This window comes from Saccopteryx bilineata, chromosome 1, assembly GCF_036850765.1.
Source record: "Saccopteryx bilineata isolate mSacBil1 chromosome 1, mSacBil1_pri_phased_curated, whole genome shotgun sequence".
NCBI lineage: Eukaryota > Metazoa > Chordata > Mammalia > Chiroptera > Emballonuridae > Saccopteryx > Saccopteryx bilineata.
The window spans coordinates 233,285,644-233,307,193 of record NC_089490.1 but is presented as its reverse complement, the minus strand read 5'-3'; the positions used below and the strand labels follow the sequence as shown (position 1 = coordinate 233,307,193).

The 21,550-nt window shown below is 40.4% G+C and overlaps 1 protein-coding gene across 1 annotated transcript in view; it reads right to left on the bottom strand.

Annotated features, from left to right (window-relative positions):
* Positions 1-20,740, bottom strand: part of USH2A (usherin) — a 545,087-nt gene extending 524,347 nt beyond the window's left edge. Inside the window, exons 1-3 of the mRNA XM_066238179.1 lie at positions 20,709-20,740; positions 19,184-19,875; positions 15,435-15,600 (exon numbers count right to left, since the gene is read on the bottom strand). Coding sequence (XP_066094276.1) covers positions 15,435-15,600; positions 19,184-19,668 — 651 coding nt within the window. The 5' untranslated portion in view covers positions 19,669-19,875; positions 20,709-20,740. The remainder of the gene's footprint in view (positions 1-15,434; positions 15,601-19,183; positions 19,876-20,708) is intronic.
* Positions 20,741-21,550: the final 810 nt, after the last annotated feature.

The following is a 21,550-nucleotide window of genomic DNA, read 5'->3' as shown; positions in this document are numbered from 1 at the left end:
ATTTAACCAGAAAGGACATCTCTACCCAGCCTCCCTCTCTCTCTCCCCTCCCCCATTTTTACACTGTCTGAATTAGGGATGAGGCAAAATGATGGTCTAGTTATTAAACCCAAATATCTCACTGAGTAGCATCAGGCTCTCCTGACCTTCTAAACTTCTTGTTCGTCCGATCCTCATGAGACTACAGCATGAGTCACAGAGTAACTGGCGGTCTGTTGAAGAGCATTATTGGAAAGGGGGAAATGTCTTTGCCCAGAACTACCTTCTTTCCGGCACAGGCCAGTTACTGGGCTATTTACAGTTAAAAGCAACACAATTCTATATATTTAACTCAATGAGTTCAATTATAATTATTCTTTCCAAAAAAAAATCTAGGTTTCATGTATGGCAAAGGTATCCAAAGGTGTCTTTAATGCGACAAGCCAACAAAACAAGCATATGGCAAGCAGTAGTAGTAATAAATTTTCTCCCTTTCCGGGTGCCTGTTCTAAAACAATTCTTCAGGATACCCTCCTTAAGGCTTTTCTTTTTCATTGCAAATCCACTAAATTTGTGTCTTTCAGTTCTGTTGCTTTTTGGTTCTTGCTGCCAACTTCGTGGTTTTTGTAGTTTTGTAATTAAAAATAAAAATTTCCCCCACTCTCTGTGTTTTAATATTTTGACTTAAAATGGACATTGAAAATACACAGAGGAATTTCCCAATGATTTCTGACATAGAAGATGCATTTTTATTGTGGGCGTAGTGAACAAGAAAACAGATCACTTTTAACATAAAAGCAGCTTTCTAGACATGTCACAAGGCATTTGCACAGGGCCTGTTCTCAGCCAGACCCCCATGCAAATGCCATGTTAACAGAGAGAAAAATCAAAGAATGACATTGGGGGGACAGGCCAGAGTGACAATTTATCTACAGAACACTCAACAGTCCAGCGGCAACTTCTGAGCCTCTGACTTCAAGTCCTGAAGCTCCTACCAAGAAACTCCTGCTGCTTTTTCTGGGAGGAAACTCCTGCCTTTTGTTACTTACTATGTGGGACTTTCCCAGCCTCCCAGTAGGTATCCTTCCATCAAAGGGATACGGAAACTACTGCATTTAAAGGCAAATCAGTTGTAATCTTTTATAGCAAACTTTCACAAGCTACGTGTGACTGCAGTGCAAGAGTAAGGATGTCAGAAATAGGACAGAAGCCGAGTCAAACAAGCACAAGGGCCCATTTCTTGAGCATCTGGTATAAGTAAAACAAGGGAACACTTCTTGGGTGAAATTGACCAATTTATAATTGCCTGCTTTAATATAAAAACCTATAAATTCTAAGACTGCCCTTTCAACAGATACCCACACATATAAGCACAATACTAAGGTAAAAAAAAAAATGATAAAATCCTGCAAATGCCATTTAAGTCATTGATAAAGGAACACAACTATTTGTTTATCTCCTTACATTTTAACACTCAGCTGTTATTTACAAGATAGAGCAATGGCAAGTCACTCTTTAAAGGAAGTAAGGAATTAGTACTTCTACGATAACAGAGTTAGTCCAGGTTGGCCCAGTGTGCTTCTACTCATAGATTATAATAACTCTTCACACGCAAACATTGAGATAGCCTTTTCTTCAGGGATGCATTTACTAAACAGGATTGTCTAATGGTTAGAAAACTACTGTATTCTTGAATCTCATATTTAAGAAAAAGAAAATTCTTAACCAGGTAATAACTTCTTAACCTGCTTCCTTTGCTCCTCTTATAAACCTCTTATAAACTCTCCATTAATTTCATGCTGAAATGATTTATAGTTAATGGAACAGAAAGTAATTGCACACCTTAGATAATTGGCCTATTTTCTTCAATGCAAATACTGGTCACATCCCTAATGAGAAAAGTATGATATTTCTAAATGTACTATGGTCTTGCCTCCAACACATTTTTATTTACAGAGAAGAGTTTTTCTATATATCTTCCCATCAGAACCCTTGGAAATCATTTAGTTTCTTTTTTTAAAATAGAGCCAAGCATTTCTACCTAATGCTCAGGTATCAGGTGGACAAAATAATAGTGACTTACATTTACATCTTGCTTCTCAACTGTCAGTACTAGCTGTCAGTAAAAGAGAAAAAAAATGACTGTCAGTGAGAAAGTATAGCAGTAAATGTGGAGAAAGTAATTTTAAAAATATTTGTATCGACTTTAGCATGAGCATTTCTCCTGTGTGAAATGTATAACTATGTAATTTGAATTGTTTTATGTCTTAAAATCACAGATTCTAGAAAATATGGAAATGCATGAGTAAAACATGCTTGCTTTGAAATCACTATTTCCAAGATAGGGCCAGTCATGCAAACACAACTATCGTTCACTTGGTTAAATAAAGGATTCCAAAGCTTTGCAGTGTTATTTGTATAGAACAGGGACTTAGGCTCATATAATAAGATCTGTATGTTCTCTAAACTTCCCAATCAGAATCTTAATGATTTGAACATAACTGAAAAGTTGAGAACACCATGGAGAATAAATTTACATCATAACTGCACCTCTTCTTTTCAACGTAAAATGCCAAGTCTTAATTCTTTTCCCAATGTAAATATTCAGAAATGGCAACGTTTTTAAAAAATTTTTAGAGTGTATTGGGTTATATGTATTTTAGAGTTCAATGAAAACATTTCAGAATATGTTCTTTAAATCATATTCATTTTAGAGGGCTATATATTCTTGAACTGGATAATTCTATACCTAAATTTGAAGAGAACTGAAGAACGAAATACTAACATCAGATAAACAAATACTGACATGGTAAATAGATGTGGACCTATTTTCTTGGATTCACAATTACAACATGCCAAGTTTTAAAGACTTGAAGTTTTTAGAGATGTAAGAATTCTCCCATCACTTGGGCAACTGCTCATCAAGGAGTTACTTTAAAATTAATCATTGCTGCTCAGATTTAGTGAAATTAAAAGCTAGAGGAACCTGTTATTTTTTTTTATTAAAACAATAAAATAGAATCGTTATAGCCTTCCGTCCAGAGGTAACAAGTGGACAGGCAAGAACATCAGCTGTGAATATGTTTAAATGTAGATTTCCACAGGAGGTGTTAGGGGAGGTAAAAACAGAATATGAAATAAACATTAGGCATCAACTCTGAGCTCACTGTCAAGAGTATGCCCAAGCTTCTAACCACAGAGTTCAGCTGAAGGTAACTATCTGTCAAATGTAATCTGTGCAAGTGAATATGCTTAAGCTGGTGCTATGAATCAACCAGAATTGCTTTGGTCTTATTGACATTCAATTGTGAGACGGTGCGGCTCATCCAGTCCAATAGACAGCCTGACAACGCCAGGAGTGCTCCCAGTGACAGAAAGCTTTAAATATAGATGCAACTATCATCAAACACACATGGACCTCAACTCCACCATCCTCTGTAGCATCCTTTGCAATTGGTCAGTCAGTCATCAGCTGGTCATTGCACTGTGCCTAACGTCAGCCAGCTTGCTCAGTTAACAACCCATTATTAATCTTAAAAAAATATAAAAAAAGAATGTAGATTTGATTGGCAGGTGAAGTCCTCCTGGGATTATCAGGAGTTTCTGTTGGGTTGTGCTTAACCCCACTTCCTCCCTGAGCAGATTGGCCTTTTATCTTTCCTACCATGTGAGACTTGCCCCCGATACATCTTAATAAATAATAACCGGGCATGCGTGAAGAAATCCTGAGGGTCAACTTTAGACAGTGCCTTGCAGATATTTTTTTCTGACATGTTTGAGTTTCATAAGCACTGCATTATACCAACAAGAGAACTAAGCTGAGTGAGGCTAAACGACTTGCTTCGAGTTGTTTCCCCTTGGGCACTGTGACCTCACCGGCAGGTCCTGCCGGTGCCCATATGCTTTTGTTCCAGGTCTTAATCCTACACTGAACAAAACCCCTCCTCATTCCCTTTCTGTCGGTGCTTATCTTCAACCAAGAAAAATGTGTTGACTTCTGAAGTGCGTGCGACACTCTGCTCACCTCTGCTAAATATCCCCAATCTTGCCGCTTCTGCAATCCCATCCACACCTCTGTCACCTGTACCACCTATCAGAAGAATGGCTAAGACAGGCCGTAGTAGGTAGGCAGGCAGGTAGGTACATCAACCACATCAAGTAAATGCTGAGAAGGATGCAAAGCATCTATAATTTCAAATTTGGTTGTGGGAATACAAAATGATACAGCCACTTTAAGGAAAAGCTTGGCAATTTCGTACAAATTTAAATGTATACCTACCATAAAAACCAGCAATCATACTCTTAGATGCTTATTTAAAAAATGGATCAGAGGTTTCTGGGGCTTGGGGGTGGGAAGAAGGCAGTGACAATGGAAGGGTAAAACAAAGGGATATTTGGAGTTTACAGACCCTTGTGTCCATGAATTGGATGCTGGTTACATAACAGTATGCATTTACAATAACTAATTGAGCTGTACACAAAGAAACAAAGCAAATTTTACTGTGTGAATATTTTTTTAAATGAGTGAAAACTGTCAACTGAGAAAAGCATCATACAAATAGGTGATAATGATGTCATTTTGCCATTTCTATATCTTCACTAGAATGAATAGCAAACAGATGTTTCATAGAAATGATAAATATCACCTGCAGATATCTTTCAGTTGTCAATTTGGCAAAGAGTTTAGATCATCAACTTAAAGCCCTAATTACTGGTCCAGACATTTGAAGTCTAACCAACTGAACTCACACCCAAACCTGATGCCACCTGCAAAACACTTTTGAGACTTCTGCAAGATTGTTCTCCTTTCTCAGTCAACTATTTAATGAAATCCCATTCCTTTCATATAACCGAGACTCATTCCCTCTTATGCATAATATGTCTAATGCTAACAATTCTATGCACTTTCTTTGAATAGGAATTTTTAACAATCAACTTTAACTTGTGTCATTTTTAATCCAAAATATCTGTCACCAATTTAGATTTATTAGCAATCCTTAGAAACTGTGTAGGCCATCTTAGAATTTCATTTTTATCCATTTATACGTTCCTTTTTATACATTTATTGCTTTATGTTTTCATATACTTGTTAATTAAAAGTAGTTAACCTGAAAGGCTTTTCTATATAGGTATGACATTACAACTTATGCCTCTCAAAAAAAAAAAATACATATACTGTACATGTCATAAGGAAATAAAATAGCAATGCAGTTTTTCTCAATGAAGGGCAGTTTCGTCCCTCAAGGGACATTTGGCAATGCCTGAAACACATTTGGATTGTCTCTGGGGTAGAAGTAAATGGAGGTTGAGAACCGCTGATGTAGTGGGTAGAGGCCAGAGATGCTGCTAAACACCCTACGATGTACAGCACAGCCTCTGCACGGTGAATTATCCTATCTCCAAGGCCAACAATGCTGAGAATGAGACATCATGCCCCAGAGCCATCATCCTGTTCAACAATGTGAGAACAAACAAAATTACAAACTAGGGTAATTTCAGGGCATTTCACTTATCCTGTTTCAACTACTCCAAAGATATATATACATACACACCAGTAGGTTAGGCTTTTCTTCAATATCAAGAAGTAGAAATAGTACTTTCCTTTATTTTTTTATTCAGAGAGAAGCAGGGAGGCAGAAACAGGTTCCTGCCTGTGCCCAAACAGGACCCACCTAGCAATCCCACTAGGGGGTGATGCTCTGCCCATCTGGAGCCCCTGCTCCATCGCTTGGCAACTGAGCCATTTTAGCACCTGAGGCAGAGGCCATGGAACCATCCTCAGTGCCCAGGGCCAACTTTGTTTCAACCATTCAAGCTATGGCTGCTGTACAGGAAGAGAGAGGGAGGGGGGGGGGAGAGAGAGAGAGAGAGAGAGAGAGAGAGAGAGATGGGGAGGGGGAGGGGGAAGGGCAAGGGGAAGGGGAAGGAGAAGGGGAAGGGGAAGGGGAAGGGGAAGGGGAAGGGGAAGGGGTGGAGAAGCAGATGGGAGCTTCTCCTGTGTGCCCTGACTAGGAAGTGACCCCAGGACTTTCACATATCTAACACTCCATGAGTGGCTAACGCTCTACCACTGAGCCAACAGTACTTTTCTATCCCTATCTACAAAGACATATGATGGCACCAACTTAAGAAACATTTAAAATATTTTATTAGAAAGAAATATAATGTTACTTAAGAAACCAGAAAGCCATACAAAAACAAGACCAAGTGCAAGGAACCCCTGAACCAAAGACTTTCCGCAAAGGGACGCAGTCTGGCTTGTAATGTGCGTCTTCCCGCGAAGGGACCCAGTCTGGCTTGTAATGTGCGTCTTCCCACGGAGGGACCCAGTCTTGCTTGTAATGTGCGTCTTCCCACGGAGGGACCCAGTCTGGCTTGTATTGTGCGTCTTCCCACGGAGGGACCCAGTCTGGCTTGTATTGTGCGTCTTCCCACGGAGGGACCCAGTCTGGCTTGTATTGTGCGTCTTCCCGCGGAGGGACCCAGTCTGGCTTGTAATGTGCGTCTTCCCACGGAGGGACCCAGTCTGGCTTGTATTGTGCGTCTTCCCACGGAGGGACCCAGTCTGGCTTGTATTGTGCGTCTTCCCGCGGAGGGACCCAGTCTGGCTTGTAATGTGCGTCTTCCCACGAAGGGACCCAGTCTGGCTTGTATTGTGCGTCTTCCCGCGGAGGGACCCAGTCTGGCTTGTAATGTGCGTCTTCCCACGAAGGGACCCAGTCTGGCTTGTATTGTGCGTCTTCCCGCGGAGGGACCCAGTCTGGCTTGTAATGTGCGTCTTCCCACGAAGGGACCCAGTCTGGCTTGTATTGTGCGTCTTCCCACGGAGGGACCCAGTCTGGCTTGTATTGTGCGTCTTCCCGCGGAGGGACCCAGTCTGGCTTGTATTGTGCGTCTTCCCACGGAGGGACCCAGTCTTGCTTGTATTGTGCGTCTTCCCACGGAGGGACCCAGTCTGGCTTGTATTGTGCGTCTTCCCACGGAGGGACCCAGTCTGGCTTGTATTGTGCGTCTTCCCACGGAGGGACCCAGTCTGGCTTGTATTGTGCGTCTTCCCGTGAAGGGACCCAGTCTGGCTTGTATTGTGTGTGTGTGGCACAATAAGCAAACCTAATACATTTTTATTTATGCTAAATCTTAAATTCCTCAGTATTTTCTACGAGGCTGTTTGAAATAGCATCTAAAGTGGGTATTTATTAGTAAAAATAGCATCCTTATGGGAACTTCCACCATCCAGTTAAAAATTAAGCCACCTATCATTAATGCTCAGTTCCAGGAGGGTTAATGTTTTAACACAGTCTAACTAATAGGTTGCAACCAAAATTAACAGTTCATAATTATAGATGCTAATTTGGATAAGCTCTCACTAATTAATAGAAGAATTTATCCCTGGTATTTATTTTAAACACAGTCAAGCATTGCTTATTATTTTAATCACTACATGAACCAGTTATACATGGTACAAATGAACATCAACCGACATATAGTAGCACAAGAAACTCCTAGTTGATGAACACTGCAAATAATGACAACTGCTTCTGCATCGCAATGACTCTATTTCCCCCATTCACAAATCAGATGTAAGCCAGGGTGCTGGGCACTGCAACAGGGAAAGAGACAAGGTTTAAGGCTCACAATGGTCTTGTCAATGCTTAAAGTTGCTTCAAAAAGACATACCTGCCAAAATGAATTGAACTAACATGTCAAAGAGTACAAACTGCATTATCTCCTTTTTGCTCCATCCTTGTGTTTAATAGGGAACATTAGCAATTTCTCTTTTCCTGAAGTGTTCATGGTCCCGTAAATTAGCTAAAATAATGACATGCTGATGCCCAGGTAAACGTGGCCCTTGCGTCAAGCCTGAATTTCTAATTGACAATTAATCTTCTGCTTGCTCATCTGAATGACAGGGCTCTCCGCCAACCACAGCCCTGGCAGCGGCCACAGGCAAGAAAGGACACACTTTGTTGGCCTGAATAGTTATTAGTTATTCTGCAGCTAGCCCATGTGATGTTGGGTTCAGAAATGATTCCAACTCCCTTTAACTTCATTTTGGACAAAATAGTGGCTGGAAAATGTTTAGAGAACCTGCAGCCAGTCGTGGGTTTCTCACAAGCCCTTTGCAGTGAGCTGGTACACAGGAACACTGCTGCAATTTATGCTTGATCTTTAAGTGGACGTAAGTAAGACCAGGTCTAGCTTCCTCTGAACTCACTCTGCAATACTTAACCAGCACATCTTCTCCTCTGCCTTCTTCCTACATCCAACTTACTTCCTAAAGGATTCTTCCTCATGGTTCACCATTTTAGTCAGTGTACTTTAGAGATAATGAAGGGTATATAACAACAAGCATTAGGAAATGATGGACAAGGTCCTACTGAAAACACTGTGCCACTTGTTCTGACACAGGGGGCATAGCCCTATTCCTCCCAGACCCTCGCCCTATAGTTAAGCATCCGTGCACATAAGACAAGAAACAATAAGGATGATGCTTCAAGGTGGGAAGGAGGAGACAGAAAACTCAGGGATCTCTGGACATAAGAAACAACAGGGCAGTCAAGCCCTTCAGTTTTCTTGTTGGCACCCACTTATTCTACACAGAGCATTCCAGAATCTTCTATTCTAGAACTGCATAGATAAAATAAGTTTCAAGAAAAGTCTTCTTCTCCTAGACAGAGGACCAGGAAAAGGGGGCAGAGAAGGGTCAAACGCGTTAGCTAAACAATACTTTGTCTTGGTGTATAAGCACATACTGTGTTTGCTCTATGGGCTTATAATAGTTTGCAAGTGGACTGCACCAGGAGCCGGTAAAAAACAAACAAAAATCATGGGTTATCTGTCAGAGGAAAAAAAATGGTCAAATTCCTAACTCCACGTAAATCCTAAGCCACTTTTTCAGCCTTTTTCATTTAACACATGATACAGTTTTTCTTTCTTTCTAAAATGCTGAGACTCCCTACTTTTACTGGCACATTTTGCTAGTTTTCGCCCTCAGGCAGTGCTCACGTGTTCCTGGTATCTAAAATTTCTTCCTTTCTCCCTTCCTCCGCCTATTAAAAATATACCCATCTTTTAAGAGTTACTCACAGCCCACCTTCTCAGCTTGCCTGGCATTTCTGAATGAGTGGGTCATTTCCTGTCTTGAATTTTGATTATTTCATTTGTTCACACTTTAATCCAGAAAAAAGGAGGGGATAAAGGAGGGAAGGGAGGTGAGAAGGGAGGAGGGAAGGGAGGAGAGAAGGGAGGTGGGAAGGAGGAGCAGAGATGAGACAGAACACCTGAAAGCTAAGGCAAACACCTGAGGCTAGAAGAAGCAAAGAAAGATCCTCCTCTATACGTTCCAATGATTTCAGACCTCTAGCCTCCCAAACTGGGGGAAGATAAATTTTGGTTGTTTTTAGCGACCCAGTTTAGGGCAGGCCTAGTAAACCAATACACAGAGATAATTTAATTTAATCAAAAAAGCCTTCCTTACCTTCAGTGATTTGATCAAACTGACCATCATATGATCCCATAAGACATATTATAGTTATAATTCTGCTCTCTTTGGTGGGATTGTTTGTCTTTTAACAGACTGTAAGCTCCATCATAGTAGGCTATAAAATTCTTTATCACGTTATTTCCTTTATGTGTCATGTGTGTGGTATAAGCTAAAGACAGTGAGTATATCTCTGTTCTCATTTGTAATGGGGGGAGGTAACATTTTGAGGAGTCATGAAATATTTTGAAGGTTGCACAATTTTTAAGAAAAATGTTCAAAATGAATGCCTCGCTTCTTGATTAAATATTGTATAATACTATATTTCCCCATGTATAAGACATTTAATTTTGGGGACTAAAATTTGAAAAATAAATGTATTATATAGTTATTGAACTCAAGTTTTCTTCATCATAAAGTTTATACAACTTCTTATCCACAAGAAAAAGCAGGAAATGCAAGTAAAAAAATATCTACAACCACTGTTTAAGATGTACCCAGTTTTTAGACCCCAAATTTTTCGGAAAAGGGTGCATCTTATACATGGGGAAATACGGTACATTCCCATGCAAAACCTCACAGAGGATAAGTTTTACTTGGTGGTTTTCCTTCTCTTCATAATCAGCTAAGAAGAATCCCGTCTTGGTTCATAACAAGGCTCGGTTCTGTGTGGCAGGGAATGGTGGCCAGGACGGATTACGTGAGATGCTCCGTCTTTATTTAATCCACTGCACCCTTTCCTGACTGCCACACACACAAGAGAGATATTGAGCTGCAGCACTTTATATAAAGTTATGTTCTGTCGTGCACTTAAACCACTTGCATCAATGCAGGAGAGAGTCACACAATATAGTGATTGAAATTATTTGTACAAATCCCATAAACATGCTAGGCATTACAAATATTTACCTTTACAAATATGTACAAACATGTACAAATTTAACAGTCACTTCACTGTTTTTTTAGTTCTTGGTTTTTTAGGAGGATTAGACATTTAAAAATAAATTACTCCTTAGATTTTAATAGTGATTCAGGTTCATGGCAATTTATTATTATTTTTTCTGGTTAAAGGTCAGAGCCACTCAAAATAGTCAATTTAGGCAGGAAATTTAACCTCTCAGAGGCTCACTTTTCTGACCTCGGTGATGGAGATAATGTGCCAATGTCACAGGACTAGGATTAGCATTTGAAATTTAAGCATGTACATTGTTTAACATGGTACATAAAATCAATGGTCAATAATGGCAGTAAGCATCATGTTTACCTGATTATTCCAAAAAGCTTTGTTAAATTCTATTAATCTTAGTTTTGAAGAATTAAAGCCATTCAACTAACTTGGGTGATATTCAACTGGCTTGATACAAACAGAAGGCTTTGCACAGATAAATGATGTTTAACATGCACAAACACATAATTATACTTACAAGCAAAGGAGATTACTAAAGAATTGCTACAGACTGGGATTTTCAGGGAAGGGGGCTGGAGGTAGTACTCCTGTGAGCATCCTAGAACACAATGCTCACTGAAGGCTGCTTGGACTTTTCACATTCTCCCGATCAATAGAGACAGAAATGCCTTTATACAGTACACATGTGGACACACCCGCCAGAGATTAATTGAGAGACTTGCTGTAGCAAGTCTAACAAATGCTAGTTAAACTGCGTTTTCTCTTTCTCCAGAACTATCAATAGGTTTTTCTTTGATTTTATTTTTCAGATTGAGTCCATAAATCAAAAGAACATATTTCATGAACAAACTATGATTATGAAACACCTATTCTTCATCTATCAATTCCTAAAACTTTATTCACCCGTGTATTTCCCTTCATCGTATCAGATTAAAACTGCACTTTGTTACATGCTATTGTAGCTAGAGTCATGTGTGGCTCTTGAATTGTGAACAGCCCCATTTCCTGCTTCCAAAGTTTCAGGATTTCATCAGCTTCAAATTACAGTAATTGTTTTATTGCACTTTAGCACAATTATTATAGGATTACTGTACTAATGATTCTTTGAGGCTATTTGTCCTATAAAATGTGTGGAACTGCTTAAGGGAAAACAATATCTTCATGAGAAACTCTGAGGTGTTACTTTTAAATGATATTCAATTAAATGTAATACACTTCTAAGCTGTATTTCTACCAATCAAACTGCTTAAGTAAAATCTCTTACATATTTCAAACCATTTTTTTAAAAAAAGAAAATAAAAAAGAGATCTTTAATAAAGACAGCATGTGCTGATTCAATATAAAAACTAAGGTTTTAAAAAAATCTGCTAATGCAATCAGTGTTCCCTGTTTGATAATAAAAAGACTGAATTGATTGTTTTCCAGTTATCAGACAAAAAAATATGACATAACAAATTTCAGCTTAATATAATTTGCAATAGGCAATACATTAAACTCCAAAGTGAAATTTATATTGGCAATCATGTCAGATTCAAGTCCCTGAAAATATTAATTTAAAAACTAATCATATTCCAACAGGTTGATGCTTCAAAATGCTAGTTTTTGAATAAAAGCTGTTAGAACCATTACTATAACATTGGGCATGTTTTGTTTACGAAATGAAACGTCCAATGTTCAATCTGTCTGGCTCTTCCTGGCATTTTCTTTTCTTTTTTTTTTTCTTTTTTGCCCAGGGATTTAATTATTTAAAATCATTTTTTTTCTAAATTTGGAAAATAAGAATTCTGATTTTATTGATAGAAAGCTGATAACAAATGAACTGTCTGAGGTTAGTACAAGATCTGTCTACTAATTTTATGTCACCCTTCTTTGTAAGTTAAATTCTGGTTTCTGAGCCAATTCCATGAGTAAAGATGAATGTCTTATTTTTTTTATGCACACAGACACACACACACACACACACACACACAGTGTAAATTAATTGATTTGTGGCCTGATTGGAGAATGACTAAAAATATGCATACACAGTAATTATGGACTTCCAATTTAAAATTTGACTAGTCTATCAAATATGTGGTCTATCCTGTGCTTAGCAATGCTGAAAGTCCCAAATCCCCAAAACAAACAGGATTTGGAAATGCTGCATAATAATTCAACAGTAAGTTACATTTTATATGACAATGTACTCTTTGCAGTTAGATAGTTAAACAGTTGTTAAGCTGCCTTTGCCCATATCTTGGCCATAAAACCTACCCCAGAAATGTTTCTGAGTAAACCTCCCGCAGCATGGGGAAGCCAGCGAAAGGGCAAGCCTGGACTCAGCCAAGGTGCTGGCTCTGTCACCTATGGCCTAGACACCTTTCCCAACAGCTTTCCACACTTTAATAAACTGTGCCTCACTCTACAGTCCAATGGCCACTTCTTTTTAATTAAGTGAGAAGTGGGGTGGCAGAGATACAGATTCCTGCATGCACCCCAACCCGGATAAAGCCAGCATGCCCTCTAGGGGGTGGTGCTTTGCCCATCTGGGGCATTGCTCTGCTGCAACCAGAGCCATTCTAGCGCCTGAGGCAGAGGCCATGGAGCCATCCTCAGCGCTCGGGCCAACTTTGCTCCAATGGAGCCTTGGCTGTGGGAAGGGAAGAAAGAGATAGAAAGAAAGGAGAGGGGGAAGGGTGGAGAAGCAGGTGGGCGCTTCTCCTGTGTGCCCTGGCCAGGAATTGAACCCGGGATTTCCACATGCCAGGCAGGTGCTCTACCACTGACCCAACCAGCCAGGGCCACCTGCTTTTTTATGTAGGATTCAAGGGAGCCTCATTTTGTTCATCCAGCCCAATCATCTTACACAAGCACAGACATGGAGTCAAGTGCATTTGTTAAGACTACACAGTGTCAGAACCTGAATCAGGTCACTCCACTTCTCATCTCATCATCTCACTGCCTCTTCTCACAACTTTTCAGGGAAGGGCACGTTCCTTATGCAACATCTATAAAAGGAATTATTATAAATATAAAATCTTAAATGTATTCACCAGTGTCAACTAAAGAAACACCTATACCAATCTCCTATTTAGAATAAATAATTGGTCTCTCATTTCTCTTTGAATGAATTCAGATTTTCATAATGCTGGGTATATATCCCTGAATCTATCAATACATGTCAGATGAAAAACAACTGATCTGCATGGTTTTTCTAATATTTTATGCCTGTAGAATAGGAAAAAAAATGTAGAAATAAATTAAAGCAGTGTACAAATCGGAAAGGACAAGTTTTCTCTTGATAGTCAAACAGTTCTGAAATAAAGCATCTCATTAAATCATAAGTACCTTCACCTTTTCTTGAAAGAAGGGTAAGATTTAAAGATTTATAAAGAAATTTTGCCTCAACTCGGAAAGGATTCGTATTTGACATGTATCGAGAAGAAAATGCTGATTTCAATAGGCACTCTAAGAGCATTTTCCTCCCAGGAGAGCCACTCAGTCATGGTTACCTCTTCACATTTGAATTTTCAACTTCCTCCATAAAGCTTTTAATGTACTATTGCCTGCCAAAGCATGGCACGGGGCGGCAGATATGGCAAAATAAAGGCAAGTCAAAAGAACTTTTTTTAATCACTGTGGATACAAAATTATGAAAACATATCGATTGGCCACTGTCTGTAGATTTCTTTCCTTTGGAAGTTTCTATTTGCACATTTTTAATATTATAATCCAAGCCTGTTGCACTGGTCAGTGGGCAGAATGGATCATTTTAAGCAATAGGACAAATCAGGCCCCTATGTGCAAACCACTGCACAAACGTGAGGCAAGCATGAACGGATTGAACCCACCTGTTCTACAGTTATGGCCTGATATCAGACCTCACCACCCCTTTGTAGGTCCTTTCAACACTGTTGGCACAGAAATATTGTTCCTGTCAAGTGCATTTGCTGAACTCATATCTGGACTAAAAGCGGAGCAGATAATGCATGAAATGCTGATTGAATATCACTCTGCCAATGCCTTCCTATAGAAATCAATCACTGTTACCTCTCTGCATTTCTATTTTAAATGCTGTTCCTAAGGCTCTTTATTCCCTGCTATGCAAATACATGGCGCCATTTCAGTTACAACAGGACAAACCAAAGGTATGTACAAAGTGTGTTTAAATCATCAAGAACAATTTCTATGCTGAAATAGACTTTAAGACCCAAACCATAATCCTCATGAGCCTCTAAGGAAGTCTACTCACTACCTGCTTTGGAAGGGGGAGATGAAAATGTGTGAAATCAAAGATTATTTTCATAAAATGAATGAGGATACAAATGTCCCCTGGTGCCAATGGAGTTCACAAGGACCAGCGTTTGCATGCCCCTATGAGATCATATCCTGAGAACTGCAGACACAATACCTCTGGTATGAAAGGCAAGGGCGACTTTTGTTTGCACTGGGCCATTACAGTGCTCTGAAGACACAAAAGGATAAACTGTGTCTCTTCCCAGGGACCATAAGATAACAGACATCTCACAGTTATCTCAGCCTCTAGCAGCTTCTAAGGTTAATGCAAACTGAGGTTGACAACTAAAGTAGTAATATAACACCTTTCGAGTGCCTCATGTGTAAAATTCATTAGTTCTAAGGTCAGCATTTGAACGCACCAGCCAAATTTTATTCATATCATCAGATGCTCTCTGCAAAAGGCAGCTGCAAACAGCCAGGTGGGGGTTTCAACTGCCATGACTAGTGAAATTACCTCTAGATGGCCCAAAATCCTGACATTTCTGAACAACATAAAACACACTAACCAAATACAACAGAAATTTCATGAGGATGGTATTACTCCAGATAACACTGTCCTAAGCTTCTAGGGGAATTTTCACAGCAATATTCGGGGAGACAATGATGGTATATCAAGAGCTGCATCATTAGGTCATTTAAATATTGATTTTCCTTGAATCATCACTTACACACACTTGAAGTATAGGAGACCCTGCTTCAGATCTTGTGGAAAGATGCCATTTAAAGGAAAGAAAAAAAAGATGGATTCTTATGGTTAACCGAATGTTAACTATTTTTTATTTTACTCACCTGCACACTAAGATGAATCCATCTCTTCACAAGAATTCTCCCCAGTGTTATTACTTTTACTGGAGGCTGCAAACCATTTACTGTGCGATAATAAAATGTGGTCTCTTTCTCGGATATAGTAAGTTTGAACACAATCTGCCCATCCACTGTCTTCTCTATAACACACCTTAGGAAGCAACCAGAAAAGACAAAAAAAGGTCAGCGTCCAACCAAAAGGTGTGCTAAGGCTTCATGTATTTGCCTAGGGGTAGTTGACCCCAAACTAGACTCAAAAAGGCACACTATGAATAAATGTCTGTCCATCATTACCTTCAGAATAAGCTTTATCCCAAGTAAGAAGCCCTTTTATTTCAATAAAAAACAGAATTCTTGTTTGTAATATATTCTCCAGAACCTCAATACCCTTTATTAGACTTTCATGGTGCAAAGTAAAGTGGGGGAATCCTCCTGCAAGACTAACACTTAGCTGATTGGCTCATTAGTCCTCTGCTGTTTCCTTTATAGGAAGTGAAACAATGCATATCCTGGGTATTGAGTCACCAGTGCAAATCAATCTTTCCTTCCTTCCTTCCTTCCTTCCTTCCTTCCTTCCTTCCTTCCTTCCTTCCCTCCCTTCCTTCCTCCCTCCTTTCTTCTTTTTTTCTTTCCCTTTTTTGCCTAGTAAAAGGAAGTTAGTATCCACAGAGGGCTCTACACTGCTCTGTTTAATGCCCACGGTGAGATGGAGGACAGACCACTATTATCTTTACCTCCTTGCTCATTGCTGGCCAGAGGTAAAAGCTGGTGTCTGTGGGAGGACTGGCTGGCTGGCCCTGACACTACAGCCCAAGTTAGTCACTGAGGTCATGCCAATGATCTTGGTGAAATGACCATCCAATCTTCTAAGAACACAGTGAAATCATATTTTGATAAACAGGATTTTCAGAAAGTGTCTAGCCTTGAGTCAGGCCAGTTATAAAAAAAAATTTTTTTTAATCACTTCCATCCTAATCACAGAGATACTCTTTTGCCTTCCCAGCCCAGGAATCTCTGTGGTTATGTCTGATCCTGGAACCCTCCGTGCCCAAGGCTGCTGAAGGGTATTCCTTTGGGCTCACTTAACATTGTGCCACCTTGCTAATAACACTAATATCTCTTCCTGTTAGATCATGAGTTTTCCAACAATAGAAGTGTAGCCTGGTACATAGTAGATCCCTGAAAATGATGAGTTAGGGACAAAATGGAGTAGGAAGCATCAAGGGGGCCAACGTGTGATTGGGTGAACCAATAATTACTGCCAAAGATGTTTCAAAACTTTCCTTAAATAATAAACACATTATTCACAGACTATTCCTTCTCACTTGCATATATTCTCTCCCAGAGTTTAGAGGTAAGAGTAAGATTGGGGGACACTTAATAGTCACAATTTTACTACCACTATTTTATTACATTTTGAACATGCACTTGGTGATAAAGTTAAGAGAATAAGTATACATTTGGGGCAAATAAGTTAAGTTGACATAAAGGGTTTTATAGAAAGTAGAAATAAGGTTTTACAGAAATTCTACCATAATGTTTTTTTAACCCTTCAGTAGGTGATTATTTCTAAGTCACTGGAATGAAAGTGTTTCTCTTTAATTCCCTGACTGCAGGTCCTAAAACAAGCTAAGAAAAAAAATAACTTCTATTCATTTTTCTTGAGTTTCGATCTACAAGTTAGCATTTGACCATTACTCAAGAATGTGTTTACCAAATGCAGGCTTATTTCTCCAAGCTTACTGAAAATGCATTTCTTAATATGTTATTGATTATCTTCCTTGTGATTTTGTTTGCTCGTAAACATACTAGCTTTGGTAGATAATGAATGTGAAAGGAAGCAGGTAGCAAAATATTTAGGAACTGGATTTATCCTGCTCCTGGATAAACAATAATTGGATAATCCGCATTTTGTTTGTTTTACTTATCTAGTGCAAACACCCCGAAATTCCCCCAATTCCCGTAGGTATTTTAGTTTTGAGAATGAAAATGACCTTGATGTATGGGACTCTCAAAACTGTCAACTATGTGTTATAGCCTCTAAACTACTCCTCTGTCTTATTCGTGTGAAATGATACCAGCAGAAAATGAAGAATTTGGTAGAGACATATCCTTTGGAAAAAATATTTTGTCCTAGCCATATTTGTCAAGAGAGAGTTGTGTTGTTCTTTTTTGAAAGACTTTACCCTAGTTACATAAACTGAGTGGGCTGGACTTCCCAGTATGTCAAACAGTAAGATAATGGGATTTTCATTTAGGGATGATAGAGAAATTGACATGATGGCCAATGATCATTTTCACTCCAAGTTTTTCAAAGAATAAAAATATGACAACTCTCGCTTGGGAAATAAAAAACTAAATACCCAAGGCATTTAAATCCTTTTTTTTAATGAGATTATCAAGACTTTTGTGGTTTGTTTCACAAGTTCTTAGATATTTGGCCAACACTCTCACACAATGAAAATGTCACATGGGGAAGAGCCAAAAGCCCTGCAGGAAGACAAAAAATAAAAAATGCCTCCCAACTATGGCCCTGGCCAGTTGGCTCAGTGGTAGAGCGTCAGCCTAGCGTGTGGAGGACCCGGGTTCGATTCCCAGCCAGGGCACACAGGAGAAGCGCCCATTTGCTTCTCCACCCCTCCGCCGCGCCTTCCTCTCTGTCTCTCTCTTCCCCTCCCACAGCCAAGGCTCCATTGGAGCATAAGATGGCCCGGGCGCTGGGGATGGCTCTGGTCGCAACATGGCGACGCCCAGGATGGGCAGATCATCGCCCCCTGGTGGGCAGAGCGTCGCCCCATGGTGGGCGTGCCGGGTGGATCCCAGTCGGGCGCATGCGGGAGTCTGTCTGACTGTCTCTCCCTGTTTCCAGCTTCAGAAAAAAAAAGAAAAAAAAATGCCTCCCAACTGTCTTACTTACTCCAGTGTCCAGATTGGCTCTAGAAACTTAGGAAAAATACATTAGATGTCAGTTTTAGGGACTATTACAAAATAAAAAACTTGTGATTATAAAAACTGATAAAAAAAATGATGTTAAGAAAGCCCCACCCCAAATTCACGGAAGACACTTCTACTGGGATCAATGACATAAAAGCTTTGAGAATCTTCCATGCTTCCCTACGCATTTCCTAGGAGACAAGAACTCCACGAGGCAAAGGGCTAAAAATGATGCATTTTTCAGAGGGGAAAGATTATTCACTTAATCAACTCATATCATTGGGCATTTTCCAGGAGTCAAACACATTTCCTGGGAAAGTCAGGATGACTAAACCACAGTGCTCAGAGTTATCTGCCTAATGAAAAGTTTATACCCTAGTCAGGGCAGGTTACGGATACACACCTGGATCCAAACTTTGAAAAGATCAATTATTTTTATGACCAGTCCCCCTGCCCTATATCTCACTGAGCCCATTTCCGCCCCTGGCGGCTAAGACAAAGGTGGAGCTAAATAAACTACTAAGAAACATGAGACAGGTGTGAATATGATTGTCTGCAAGGAAACCATTCTTTTTTGAGGGTTCCCTTCATTATGGAAAGGAGAAAAAGAGAACTAAATTTAGGGAAAAGTCCTTGGAATGTGATCTCGAATAGGAAAGACTGGCATAGGCACTGGTCTTCAAGTGTATGCATTTCAGATTGTTAGCTTTCATTCCTAGTCAGGAGTTCAAGTTGGAATAATCTTCGCTGCAACAAATTTTTAGGCCCCTAGGAAAGCTTACTCTCACCCTGCTACTTACATTGCACCCTTGTGCTCAGGTTTCAGCCACACAGCTAAAGTAAATGCTGCCGCCAGCCTTGGAGAAGGAGGGGAAGTAAAGCAATTCTTGTGACTTCCAAATATCAGACTCGTGGAATGTTGTGGGGCGTTGGGGCGCAGGTCCTGCTTGTCCACGGCAATGCAGCCCCTGAGGCCGGTGGAGAAGAGGGCGGAGTAGTTTCGGGGTGCGGACCCGTGAGGGCAATCCTGAATGCAAAGCTGCTGGGTGCAGAACTGGAGGCTCTCTGCAGCTGCAGAGCTCTGGCAAAATGTGCTCCGACTTGGGAGTCCACATGTGGCTTGGGTTGGCATGACAGCAACAGTCTTGAAGGCTCCCACATTCTCCAGCCTAGGGAACAGGCCCTGGGAGCCAGCCAGTGGCATGAAAGCAGAAAAGGCCAAGATCAAGGTTTCAACAACATGAAACAAGAAGCCAGAGTTCAGAAGAAAAGCTAGGCCATTCATGGTTACAACAAAGCATTCTCCTCCCGATAATGCATGCCTAAATAAGTAATCAGGCCACGGCAGCTCATGAGCCACACCTGGGAGCCAGGTGCTCTAAGTGGCGTGGAGATCCTCCATCTTCGGGAAGCTGCGGACACGCTTTCACACAGGGGCAGGAACACTGGAGACACCCTGGGCAGTGGCGAAGACATGGGTAGCAGCTGGTGTCTGAGAATCAAAACCAGAGTGTCAGGAAAAAGCAGCTCTATCATGAAAACTTAAGTTCTTCCTAAGAATGAGGACTTGGAGCCCCTGATGAGAACATGACTGAACTCCTCAAAAAATAAAAACACCAGGAAGGACACTGCCTCAAGTAAAATACTCATTCTTTTGGCAGATATCTTCATTTTGTCAAATATATCAAGCCCTTTAAAGTCCACAGGACAACTGGGTTTGCATACACATATAGAGCATCTAATTTTATTAGCGGATTTCAGCACCGTGAGTTCAGATCGTTCCTCGACCCCAGAGGATAGGCACTATCTGCTTCGCAAGGTAAAGAACTGCCTAGGTTTTCTTTGCACATGCACCGTATGTTAGAAAACAGAGCTAACTTGCAGATGTCCGGAATCAAGCTGGCGAAGCACTTTGGGCCTTTCCTCCTTATCCCAGCATGCGCAGCAACTTTAAGCTCGCAGTAAAGCTGCTTAGAAACCCAACACCATCTGTCTGTCCTACACCTTGGTATTTAGTAAACGCTTTATATTCGTTTCTCCTCCGATGGACTACATATTTGTAGGTTAAATATGGACCCCCCACCCCCACAATTCTGTGTAAGTAATTGTATTGATAAATAAGCTGAGTTACCATTTCTTTATTGCATTTCAACCAGTCCCCTCAGTGTGACAAATGGCTCTTCACAGGACTGCGGTCCCTCGTTGCCTGGCAACACAGCAGTGACCCCCAGTTACTTTTAGCAAGTAGGCTGCAAACCACAGAAAGGCTGCGAGGGAGACTTGGCTGCCCAAAGACGGGTCTCTGCACAGCAAACGCTCGGTTACCTGAGACTCAGCGCAGTCAGCTTGGTCGCCCGCCTGCAACTGAGCTCCCCAGCATTCGGCAGGTGCTTCTAGCAGTGGGAGGGGCTCAGATGGGCCAGGCGTGCATAATTTTAAAGTAGCAGTACACCTTATCCTGTGGTCCCCTTCGCCTCTCCTCTTTCTGCCTGCATGCACCTCAGTCCATTCCATCGTGCCACTAAATGACCTGCCCCTGTCCGTAACAAGTAATTTCCAGGGTTCACTCTCTTTTCTGGGGCACAATTATACTGATCACCTAGAGTGAAAGTTTCTTTCTGATCCATGAATGAAAGTTTCTTTAGACTATTTAGCTGTGGCATTCTTTAGTCCCGTTATCCTCCTTTAAACACACACGCTTCTCTAGAGTATGAAGAACATCTGATATTATTGCAAAAGGCTGCATTTGGACGATCAGGGATTTTAATGCTACTATGGAAGCAACAGGATTGCTGACATTTTAGCTCCCTGATGGGATGTGAATATGTTTAAGAACGCCTGTTTCATGCCAATTCGATGCAATTTCTGTTATCTCCCTGCTCTATCACATGGGATAGTTTCTCTTAGATGGGAAGTAGTCTAAAACAACTAATACTCTTAATTTTTATCTTAAAACAGAAAACTCATTTGAGAAAAAAAATAGTTAATTGTGGTTTTCTTTTCTGAACATTATCATATTTAGAGAAATATTTAGAAATGGCCAAGATGGTTTATATGGTATTTCTTGTAAGTAAGACAGCCAGAGACAGATCCAAAGTGACTTTTCTCAGTTTTTTCTTTCATTTCTCTCTTAGGAGAAACCTGAAAATCACAACCCTTTTCTATAC